The sequence below is a fragment of the Cucurbita pepo genome, chromosome LG02 (genome assembly GCF_002806865.2).
Source record: "Cucurbita pepo subsp. pepo cultivar mu-cu-16 chromosome LG02, ASM280686v2, whole genome shotgun sequence".
Taxonomy (NCBI): Eukaryota; Viridiplantae; Streptophyta; class Magnoliopsida; order Cucurbitales; family Cucurbitaceae; genus Cucurbita; species Cucurbita pepo.
In genome coordinates this window covers 10,636,547-10,649,228 of record NC_036639.1, presented here as the reverse complement: position 1 = coordinate 10,649,228, position 12,682 = coordinate 10,636,547, and the positions used below count along the sequence as shown (strand labels likewise).

At 34.1% G+C, this 12,682-nt stretch overlaps 1 protein-coding gene across 2 annotated transcripts; it reads left to right on the top strand.

Annotated features, from left to right (window-relative positions):
* Window positions 1-1,674: 1,674 nt before the first annotated feature.
* LOC111788906 lies at window positions 1,675-9,088 on the top strand. 2 transcript variants are annotated; one of them, XM_023669476.1, is made up of 6 exons: window positions 1,675-1,837; window positions 2,020-3,240; window positions 4,463-5,277; window positions 5,868-7,115; window positions 7,442-7,648; window positions 8,579-9,088. In XM_023669476.1, exons 2-6 carry the CDS (start codon window positions 2,046-2,048, stop codon window positions 8,855-8,857), a joined length of 3,744 nt encoding a protein of 1,247 aa, XP_023525244.1. In that variant the 5' UTR covers window positions 1,675-1,837; window positions 2,020-2,045; the 3' UTR covers window positions 8,858-9,088. The 2 variants fall into 2 exon arrangements, with proteins under 2 accessions (XP_023525244.1, XP_023525245.1); XM_023669477.1 differs by having other exon boundaries at window positions 8,586-8,719.
* Window positions 9,089-12,682: the final 3,594 nt, after the last annotated feature.

Genomic DNA, 12,682 nt, shown 5'->3' with positions numbered 1-12,682 from the left:
ATAGAAAGGGCGGGGAAATGTGATTGGAAAATTCAACTTGCAATATAGACCGTTAGATGAAGGTGAGGAAAGGAATTTGGGTCGTTGGTTTGGTTTTTACACCTTCTGCTTCGTAGCCTTATCCGTGGGCCCGGCCTTACATTGGGTTTTTATCCAGTGCGATGCATTCCCAGGTCTGGTTCTGACCGATGAGAATGCGACACGTATTTTCTTATATTTTATTGCAAATGATAGATTAAGTTACAAATTTAATTCCACACTTTATAAAAGTTTAAATTTAGTCTTTAATAAAAATTAATAAGTACTCTTTATAATTTGTTTTAAAAATTTTATAAATTTTTTTTAAAAAATTACTTTTTTCAAACTAAAAACCTACGCGGGAATATAACCGAAATTTTACTGCCCGTAACTCCAAAGGATTATGCGGTTGTTTTTCTTGGTATTGAATGATTTGTTAAGGTGCTGCCACGTGTACGCCTTTTTTATGGACTGAATTAAAAATTGAACCTGTCTACCAAAATTACGAGGATTTCATGCCAATTTTAAGGAAATAAATAAGTATATATATATTATCAACGATATTTTATAGGCTAAATTAAAAAAATACCCGTTCTCAAAATATTTTTAAACTTTAAATAATTTTAATCTTTTACCTTTAAAAAATATCCTTAAAATTTCATTATTAAAAATAACTTCAAAAATACTATTAAAACATTCTTAAAAGTTTTAAATGTCTTAGAAAAATATCAATCAACGTTTCAAAATGATATTAATACCTTTAAAATATATATATATATAATAGTTAGTATGTTTACTACATTGTTTATTTATACTTCGGTTTTCTCTCCTCTTTATTTTAATATATGCTCAATAATTTTTCATTTTTCGTCTTTTTTGTTCTCGTTTCTTGAATACCCTCCTAGTTTTTTTCTTCCATTTTTCATTATCGTACCAAACTCTTTAGCTTATAAGCATTTTTTTAACATAAATATAATAAATTTTAATAAAGTTGACAATTTTATTTTATATTCGTTATTTTTCAACCCAATATTACTTTAAATAAATTAGTTGATATTTAAGAATAGGTAAAAAATTAGAGTAAAAGGTAAAAATTAAAATTGAATAACGAACTATTTTATGTTGAAGATTATTGGGGTGAGTTCTAGTTAATTTAGTGGAAGATCGTGGATTTATAAGTGAAGAATACTGTCTCGATTGGTACGAGGCTTTTTGGGAAGCCCAAAACAAAACCATGAGAGCTTATGCTCAAAGTCGACACTATCATGTGGAGAATCATGATTCTTAACCTTTTATACCATGGTAAATAAATGTTTTATGTCCAAGGACGATAACATATGTAAAAAAAATTCTCCACAAATTTATTTAAAATTTACAAAATAGTCCCTCCCCTTTTACCTATTCAAACGTTACTCAATTACCGTAAAATCAACCGTCAAATATAAAATTCATGGGGTAAGTAATTAGAACGATAATAAAAATAATGATATGTGAATTAAAAAAATAATTTATGAGACTTAATTAAACGATAAATTTAAATTTTAAGATAATTTATAAAATTGAAAACGAAAAAGAAGTTTCCCATATTTTATGAATGGAAGAAAAGCGGATAAAGAGAAAAAACAGGATATCAAAATGCGCGCCTTCCTTCGGCTAACCTGTTTGCTATTTTGTCTCTCAACGTTCAAAAGAAAAGGGCCCTGATATTGAGGATCTCTCTTCTCTGCTAATCGCCAATCCAAAGATTTTCTAAAAATGGAGAACGTTCATGCTGCGATTGTGAAGTGTTTCTATCAATCTTCCAGCTCGTGATTTTATGGCAAGTTTTCTTTTACAAACAAGATTGTTTCAATTATCAGTTTTAACGTCCATTTTTCTGCGTCGTCTTTGACCTCCGTTGTCAAAGGGAATCCTGATTTTTTTTTTTTTTTTCTTTTTTTCTGATCGATTAATCTGATTCTTGATTCTGATTGTTATTTTATACTTTTTTGGATTAGCTAGGTCAAATCTAGTTGTATTGAAGAGAGATGGGAATCGATATGGAAGATATCAAATTATGCGTTTGTAGAATTGTTCATTTGTCCGTTAGGGTTAGTCATAGATTTGTACAGCAGCATCCTTACATGTCTGGTACATTGTTGTTTCTCTTCGTTTTGTACATTTTTCTGCCTTCTGTTCTTAGTATTCTGTTTTACAGTTTGCCATTTCTTGGCTTAACTGGAGTTATCCTTGCCTTTCGGACTTCTAAAAGGTCCACAATTCGAGGTGAGAAAGTAGAAGATAAAAAACCAGAGGTCCCTAAAAAGTCGACGGCCACAATTAATAGAAATCGTAGCGCATACTTACGCAATGCAACTAGTCGGCGACAACGATTCAAAGAAAAGAGTGAAACGTGCAGAACAGATACTCCAACTAAATCTCCGGTAGTCGGAACGGATCAGTCGGTTGAATTCGATTACTTAAAATCATTAATTGAGGTGAAAGAAACACAATCTCTTGATTCTGGAAATAATGCATCTGCTCTTAGTACATCAGTTGATAAGGGTATTGAAGTTTCCAGTACATCAGTTGATAAGAGTATTGAAGTTTCCAGCACTAAGGAACCAATTTTGGGCTTGGAGTTACCAGTAAAGCCTGATCTCGTAGCTTGTGATCGCTCGAGCTCTCAGACTAATAAATCTGATAGTGGTGGCGATGAGACGAAAAACGAAAGCTCAGAAGATCCAGAGGATGAGGATGAAGAAGAAGCGCAAGAGGATAGGAATAAAGCTGTGGAGTGGACAGAAGATGATCAGAAGAATCTGATGGATCTTGGGCTTTCAGAGATTGAAAGGAACAGAAGATTGGAGAGTCTTATTGCTAAGAGAAGAGCCAGAAAGTTGTACAAACGGAAAAATGAAGAAATTGTTCTAACAGTCGACATTTTTCCTCCTTGTCATATTCCCAAAATTGTCACTACAAGGAATGATCCTATTGACTCGACGGATGGTGGTAGAGAGATAGAAGGCATACCATTGCCTGGTTCTGCTCCTTCCGTTTTGTTGCCAATGAGAAATCCATTTGATCTTCCATATGATCCACATGAGGAGAAACCAAATCTTATGGCCGATAGCTTTCAACAGGAATTTACATTCTGCAGGCACGAGAGCTTTTGTCTTGGACCCGCTTACTCAGAAGAAAGTGGGGGACTGGGATACCACCACAGATATAGAAGACCTTCAAGTAAGATAATTCTTTCACTTTTTGCTTTTTTCTTCATCTTCTGATTTCACGACTAATTGACTAGGAACTATTCTTCTTTTCTTTAGATAAAATATTAACAAATGATTTTTACGATCATTTATAGCATTGAATGGAATAGAAGTATAAGTTCAATTATAATTTCGTTCATGTGGCTTGTTGTGCATCATTTCAATTTGGTTTTAAGGTTTTTTAAGGTTAAATCTCGTTCTTCAAACTGTTAGATGAACACGACTCTCCAAAATGGTATGATGTTGTCCACTTTGAGCCTAAGCTCTCATGGCTTTGCTTTGGGCTTCCCCAAAAGCCTCATACCAAAGAAGACTATATTCTTTGATTATAACCCATGACCATTCCCTAAATTAACTGATGTGGGACACTTTTATCCAACACCTCTCCTCGAACAATGTATGTCTCCCCTTAATCGAGGCTCGACTCTTTTGGAGTCTTCTCTGGTCACTTTTTGACTATGCCTTCGAGGCTTACAATACTTTGTTCGACATTTGAGGATTTGTCAATCTATTGACATGGTTAAGTTTAGGGCATGGCTCTGATACCATGTTAGACGAACACGACTCTCCACAATGGTATGATATTGTCCACTTTGAGCATAAGCTCTCATGGTTTTGCTTTGGATGTCCCCAAAAGGCCTCAAACCAATGGAGAGAGCATAAGCTCCCATGATCATTCCCTAAATTAGCCGATGTGGGACTTTCATTATCCAACACAAATTTTGTCTATTTGGATAAAATTTCAAAATATCTATTCTAATTCTTGAATCATCTTGCCTTGCCTTTATTTTTCTTTATCTAAGTGTGTTAATGCAACTTATATTCAAACCACATATGTTGAAGAGATATAAGATGCAAAATAATTTAGTGAATACAAAAATATTTATTTTTGAAAGTTCAGATTTATTTTCTTTAGTTCAACCAACATGTGGAGTTGGAGATTGAATTGATAATCTTTTTGATACATTTCTTAACTAATTGAAATATGCTAAATGAAAAGTTCTAATATAGCATGTTGGGAAATTTTAAATTCAATTGTATGAAACTATATGATTATTTTAAAATATTTTTCAATATAGTTTCTTTCTATTATGAAATAAGTTTTGAAATCCCCCTCCCTTTCAAATTCAATCTGACAAGAAAAGGATGAAGGTACCACTGAACTGACTTCAAAACTATGGTCTTTGTTTTAGTTTCGATTGCAGATAAAGGTGAACATGACTGGCTAATCGAACAGCTATTATTTAAAAGCGACCCTCAAACTGAAAAGAAGAAACCTATTGCTGTAGAAACAAGAGGCATTCAAACTGAAGATTTACCACAGGCCAGGGATGTTAATGAATTGGAGCTCGAAAGCGATCAGGAGAAGGAGATTCCGCCAGATTCCCAGAGTGAATTTGAAATGGAGCTGGAGCTGGAGCTGGAGCTGGAGATGACGCAAGACGTTAGTAGCCAATCAAGCCATTCATCTTCATCGGATAATCCCGGAGCGGTGATCTGTGATGACGTGAGAGTAGTTTCAAAAAACTTCGAGTCAAAATTGAGCAACGCACTGCACAAATCATTGAGCTGTAGAGTACCAAAGAAAAAATTAATACAGGAGACTCTCCGTGATTTTAGCCCCACGACATTTAATAAGAACAAAATGGAGGAGCGTTTACCCTATCCAGATAAGGTGCCATGTCAAACTCCAACTTACTCCATTGCTTCTGACCTGCAAGTGGAAGTTTCTGAAATTGGCTCCCCTCCGACTGTTGATGGGAACAATACTGATGGAGAATCGTTGAACCCTGACTGGGAGGTTGAAAAGGAGGCAAGTTTTGGAGGTAAACAAGATGACACGAGTCCGTTGTTAGAGTTGCGGTCTAACAAGATTGTATTGGATTCACAGGAGGAAGAAGTAAAGGCAATGAATGTCACAGAAGCATTGCCCCCTAAAACTATTTTAAGTCCAATGGCCGAGGAGATGGTGGATCAACCTTCTCAAGTTGTCTCCCAAATGCCCGAGGTCAGTACTCTAGCTTTTTTATTGATTTGAGGTGCGCTAAACATGAATTTGACATACCCAACAAAGTAACCAAAATGAACAAGGTATTTCAGCATTTGAGGGTGCTTTCATCAAAATTGTTTGAATTATAACTGATACGTACTTGTATTAAGGGTTCTCTTAAATAAAACCCTTCTGTTTTTTATTTTAACAGGAGAACAATGTTATTTTGTTCTTGGAAGTTTAAGAAAAAAAAAAAAAAAAGAACTCAGAAGTAGTTTTCTTTCAAGTAACATTATAAATATTACTAAATGAAAAAGAAAATAACCGAAATATAAAAAATGAAACTAGAAAAACATTGTATTCTATTTCTGATCATCAATATTTTGTGACTCTATACTCATGCAAATGCATTGTAAACATATCTGGATGTTTTAGTTAGTTATATAAGTTAGAAATGAGAAATGTTAGTAGAAAATCACGTTGAAGATTGTTTAATAACATTTTTAAATTTTATAAAATCATAAAATAAAAGAAATTGAACGTAAAATTTACTTTACATATGGTCTCCTTCCATGATTAAAACATACAGCTGATTCACTCTGTTTCAGGAGTTGTCTATTCCCACAGATGATGAAAATGCCACAAATCACGTTATTGATCAAAAAGATCCAGAAGCTCTAGCGAACATGGAAAACACAGTGAAAACCAGAGAAAATGTTGATGGTGGGTTGGAGATATTGATGAAACAAGAGGATGATGGAAAGATAACAAGTTCATTGGAAGAGACTGATCTAAAATTGGGTGAATACTCTCATGGTGGTCATGAAGATTCTTCTGGACGTCGATCCGACTTGGACCATGAACAATCTGAAGAAGGAAATAAAAATGTGGATCAAATTACTGGCAATGGAGATCTTGGCAGGGCTCATGAACATTCAGAAGAAGGAAGTAAAAACGTGGATCAAATTACTGGCAATGGAGATCTTAGCAGGAACCATGAACGTTCAGAAGAAGGAAGTAAAAACATGGATCAAATTACTGGCAATGGAGATCTTAGAAGGGACCATGAACGTTCAGAAGAAGGAAGTAAAAACATGGATCAAAGTACTGGCAATGGAGATCCTGGCAGAACTCATGAACATTCAGAAGAAGGTAGTAAACACATGGATCAAATTACCAGCACTAGAGATCTTGGCAAGGCTCATGAACATTTAGAAGAAGAGAGTAAAAGCACAGATCAAATTACAGACAATGGAGATCTTGTAGAGCCAGGAAATATTGAAGAACAATTGGAGTTGATACAAGACAATAAGAACCAATCAAATGTCGTGGGAACTGAATTCCAGAGTTCCAAAGATGCCCTGAAATTGCCTGCGGTGGACGACCCAGCCACAAATGGAGGGGTGCCTCTTGTTGCCAATGACATAATATGTTCTGATACTTCAGATAATCAAGTAAATGCTGTACAAAGTGAATCTCATAGGAATCATGGAGATTTTGTAGAGCCAAAAAAAATTGAAGAACCATTGGAGTTGAAACAGGACAACAAGAATCAACCAGATGTTGTGGAAATTGAATTCCAGAGTTCTAACGATGCCTCGAAATCGACCGTAGAGAACAACTTGGTCTACGATGGAGGAGTACCTCCTGATTCCATTGACATAATACGTTCTGATGCCTTACAGAATCAAGTAAACGTTGTGCAGAGTGAATTTCAGAAGTCTAATGATGCCATGAAATCAACTGTGGAGCAAGATTCGGTAATTGAAAGAGAGCTTCTGGATACCAGAGCAGGATTATCTTCAAAGTCTTCAATAGAAGAACAAGCCCATATGAACAAAGTCTCCTTATCCCAGGTTTGGTTTAGAAAATAATAACTTTTTGTTGCTTTAACTTTCTAGTTTTTAGTTTTATGCTTACTAAAATCACTTTCACTTTGTAAAAATACTCTTGAAAAATTGCCCAAATTTTTAAAAGCATATTTAGAAATCGATTAGAGAACGAAGAAAAAACGAGTTAAATAAGCATGATTCTAGAAATAGAAGATGTGGGTGTTATTTGGACCTTGAAGCTAAATGAAAGGCTACTATTGTCTATCAGTTTAGCTGTGATTATTAAAGGTACAATGAGAATGTGGTCACTAATTTGACTCCCTTATCTTTATTTTCAATGTATTTTGCAGGATTCCATCATTTCCCCTGATAATAATAAACCTGCTGATTCCATTGAAGTCGAAAGTGAGCTCATCAAAGGCCTTTCAGAACAAAATGGTGGAAAATCCATATTGGAGGCCAAGGATGACCGTGAAAAAACAGATCAGAGTTTAAGCTCACTAAGCTCAGCGCCCAATGATGATTTGAAAACCTCAGAAATTACTACACAAGAAGAGGTAATTCTTTCTTTTGTCTCCACGCATTGTCTTTTATGTCCCTAAGAAAGAATTTCAGAGTTTAAATATCAATGCATACTCTACAACCAATGCCTCAATTCTATGAATAAGTTTTGATAAACTCGACACATAAATGTCTCTTCATGACATTTATGTAATGAGCATATAGATGTTTTGTAACAGCCCAAACACACCCCGCTAGCAGATATTCTCCGTTTTAGCCTATGACGTATTGTCGTCAACCTCACTGTTTAAAACACGTATGCTAGAGAGAGGTTTCCATACCCTTATAAGAAATGCTTCTTTCCCCTCTCCAACTGACGTGGGATTTCACAATCCACCCCCTTTGGGAGTCAGCGTCCTCGTTGGCACACCGTTCGGTGTCTGACTCTGATACCATTTGTAACAGTCCAAGAGCTAGCAGATATTGTCTGCTTTAGTTCGTTACATATCGTCGTCAGCCTCACGATTCTAAACGCGTCTGTTAGGGAGAGGTTTACATACCCTTATAAGAAATGCTTCTTTCCCCTCTCCAACCGATGTGAGATTTCACAATCCACCCCCTTTGGGAGCCAACATCCTAGTTGGCACACCGTTCGGTGTCTGACTCTGATATCATTTGTAAAAGTCCAAGTGCTAGCAAATATTGTCTGATTTAGTCCGTTACATATCGCCATCATTCTCACGATTTTAAAACGCGTCTGCTAGAGAGAGGTTTCCACGCCCTTATAAGGAATGCTTCGTTCCACTCTCCAACCGACGTGGGATCTTACATGTTTAAACCGAACAATAATTTAATTGATTAAAAAGCATTTCACATTTCTTAAACAAACTATTGATAAATTCTTCTTGTTATCGATTTTTTCTTTCGACCATCTTTCGATGAATCACTTGTGTAATTGACGAAGCTAATGTATGTTATGTTGATAGGTAACAGTTAACCCTCTAACAGAAATCACCGCCAAAGAAGTTCAAGTTGAAACTGAACTAACACCCACTGCTTCGACCAACAATAACATGGAAGCTGCTGGAGACGATGAACTCGAATGTGAATCTCATAGATTCAACAAACCAGAAACTGATTCTGTAAAGGAGAAGGACTCGGAAAACCCATTAGATTTGAATGGAGTGGGCCTGCAAAGCCCCACAGGTTTGGCTCATGAAAACCCATTAGAATCTTCATTATCTGCAGGTCAAGGATCCCAGTAATGGTGGGCATGCAGAGTGGGGGGGCTTGTTACTTCGTAGTCACTTTAGCAAAAGCTCATAAGGGAAGTAAGTATTCATTCATTTATTCTTTTTGTTCAGTTGTTTTATAACTGTGAAGCTACTGGTTAGTTGTGTATAAGTATTAACCAAAACCAAATGTAATTATAGTCCAAGGTTTTGTTGACAAAATCAGTAGTGTATTCTATAATATCTTGGAGACATTATTATATTATTATATATAGCACATCATTTTTTTATTTTTTTTCTAACATCATTTTTTTATTTTTTTTCTAACTCAGATCATAACTCGAGTGGTTAAGATATGTTTTTACTTAAAAGATTAGAGTTTACAGTCCTTACCTTCCTGTGTTGTTGAATTAAGCAAATTTATGATTAGGAGAAAATATTATTAAAAATTTAAATTATGAAGAAAAATAATAATATGCTCGTGTATTATTTTAAAAGATTTTACCTTTTGTGATATTATATATTAAAGAATCTCACGGCCTTAACTCAACATAAGATAATAGATTGAAAATTGAATGAATCTCTCGATGAAAAACAATATGGTGTTCGACTAACAATCTAATCCTCTAAGAGTTTGTGAATATCTAGGTGTTAAATCTTTTTAGCCTACTCTTGGTCTTTTAGGTCTATTTTGGTTTTTGACTTCATTTATAATTTTCACCTTTTGACATGAATATCTTTAATTTTTTTAAAAAAATTTAAAAATACTTTTATTGTTATTGTCCACTCTGACCTTGGAGAGCGGAAACTAATAGTGGGGATTGATGCATTTCAGTTAAAAAACCTGAAGTAGCAAAACCTCACTTACACTTAAATGGTTTTTATATTTTTTTAAATACGTAAATAGATGAATAATGGAGATCATTTGCTCTGTGCTTCCCAAAATGCCTCATTGCAATAAGAGAGTATTTTTTAATTATAATAATTCTCTAAATTAGCTTTGGAAAAGGCTTCATTTAAATGGAAAAAATATTCATGGATTATAAATCGATGATCATTCCATAAATTAGTTGATGTGAGACTTTCATTCAACAATATTAATATCCTTAAACTTTTAGAAAAAAAAAATTAAAATATAGTTATTATTAACATCCTTGAAATGAAGATGATTTATGGGGCGAAAATAGATGTTTTTGTTTATATATGAAAATAGGAATTTTAATTAAATTATTGATTTATTTATATAAGGTAAAAGTATTTTAGAAACCGTTTATATTTAAATATAATTGGAAGAATATTTTTTAATTTAAAGAAGTAAAAAGTGTAGGGTATTTTTGTTAATTTAAGATAAAGATAAAAAAATATAATAAAACGATACACTGTTTGGAACCTCTTCGTCTCTTTCGCTCCGCCTTTGACACAGCTCAGCGATGGCGTTAGCAGCCTCCTACATCTTCCACTGCCCTAAGCTTCGGCTTTCTCAGCAGAAGTTTCATTCCAAATGCCCCGTTTTGCAGTTACATTCGTCGTCAATCAGGTAATCGACATGATGATAACGACATGTGACATCAATTACTATGGACTTCGATGTTTTTACTTTTTCCATCGTGTTTGGCTGCTTAGAAAGTCCGAGCGAATGAGCACACAAAAATCTTGAAATGTAAAAGCAACGACAATATAGAGTTTGTCATGGAATTCAGCTGCTATCCTATTTCATTTCTCCGACTTATCTTATCTATGAAAATGCTTTTGGATTTCGTAATCTGAAAAAAAAAAAATGCAGTATCTCGTAAGCTGAAGTTTCTTATGAATTGCGAAATTGTTTTCATCTGCTTAGGAATTGGGAAACCCATTAGCTTTTTGTTTTAGGTGAGAAACATGACTGAAAGAATAAGTTTCGGAGTTGAACAAGTGGATGATTCAAACTTGTTACCTCTTATTCAAAAATATATGCCTTAATTAATCGAGTCAGACTCAAGTTGGCATAAATTTAATAATAATTGACGACCTGTTCTTGGTAAATTATCTGTATGCCGAGGGCTTAGATCATGTGTTAGTCTCACATGAAAGCCAGGGGGTGTTGTTTTTACATGTTTTAAATTTGTACTCTTTGAGATTAATCAGCTCATGAAAGGTCAAACAAGTAGATGGATGAAGTGCTTACGTAGTATGAGGTTTCATGTGAACATAATTGCATTTGCTTATTCGTTATTTTGGAGAGTTGAACTCTCCACAATGGTATGATATTGTCCACTTTGAGCATAANTGAACTCTCCACAATGGTATGATATTTTCCACTTTGAACATAAGCTCTCATGGCTTTGCTTTGAAAGGCCTCAAACCAAAGAATATATACCCATGATCATTCCCCAAATTAGTTGATTCATCATCCAATTCTAAGAGTTTGTGAATATCTAGGTGTTAAATCTTTTTAGCCTACTCTTGGTCTTTTAGGTCTATTTTGGTTTTTGACTTCATTTATAATTTTCACCTTTTGACATGAATATCTTTAATTTTTTTAAAAAAATTTAAAAATACTTTTATTGTTATTGTCCACTCTGACCTTGGAGAGCGGAAACTAATAGTGGGGATTGATGCATTTCAGTTAAAAAACCTGAAGTAGCAAAACCTCACTTACACTTAAATGGTTTTTATATTTTTTTAAATACGTAAATAGATGAATAATGGAGATCATTTGCTCTGTGCTTCCCAAAATGCCTCATTGCAATAAGAGAGTATTTTTTAATTATAATAATTCTCTAAATTAGCTTTGGAAAAGGCTTCATTTAAATGGAAAAAATATTCATGGATTATAAATCGATGATCATTCCATAAATTAGTTGATGTGAGACTTTCATTCAACAATATTAATATCCTTAAACTTTTAGAAAAAAAAAATTAAAATATAGTTATTATTAACATCCTTGAAATGAAGATGATTTATGGGGCGAAAATAGATGTTTTTGTTTATATATGAAAATAGGAATTTTAATTAAATTATTGATTTATTTATATAAGGTAAAAGTATTTTAGAAACCGTTTATATTTAAATATAATTGGAAGAATATTTTTTAATTTAAAGAAGTAAAAAGTGTAGGGTATTTTTGTTAATTTAAGATAAAGATAAAAAAATATAATAAAACGATACACTGTTTGGAACCTCTTCGTCTCTTTCGCTCCGCCTTTGACACAGCTCAGCGATGGCGTTAGCAGCCTCCTACATCTTCCACTGCCCTAAGCTTCGGCTTTCTCAGCAGAAGTTTCATTCCAAATGCCCCGTTTTGCAGTTACATTCGTCGTCAATCAGGTAATCGACATGATGATAACGACATGTGACATCAATTACTATGGACTTCGATGTTTTTACTTTTTCCATCGTGTTTGGCTGCTTAGAAAGTCCGAGCGAATGAGCACACAAAAATCTTGAAATGTAAAAGCAACGACAATATAGAGTTTGTCATGGAATTCAGCTGCTATCCTATTTCATTTCTCCGACTTATCTTATCTATGAAAATGCTTTTGGATTTCGTAATCTGAAAAAAAAAAAATGCAGTATCTCGTAAGCTGAAGTTTCTTATGAATTGCGAAATTGTTTTCATCTGCTTAGGAATTGGGAAACCCATTAGCTTTTTGTTTTAGGTGAGAAACATGACTGAAAGAATAAGTTTCGGAGTTGAACAAGTGGATGATTCAAACTTGTTACCTCTTATTCAAAAATATATGCCTTAATTAATCGAGTCAGACTCAAGTTGGCATAAATTTAATAATAATTGACGACCTGTTCTTGGTAAATTATCTGTATGCCGAGGGCTTAGATCATGTGTTAGTCTCACATGAAAGCCAGGGGGTGTTGTTTTT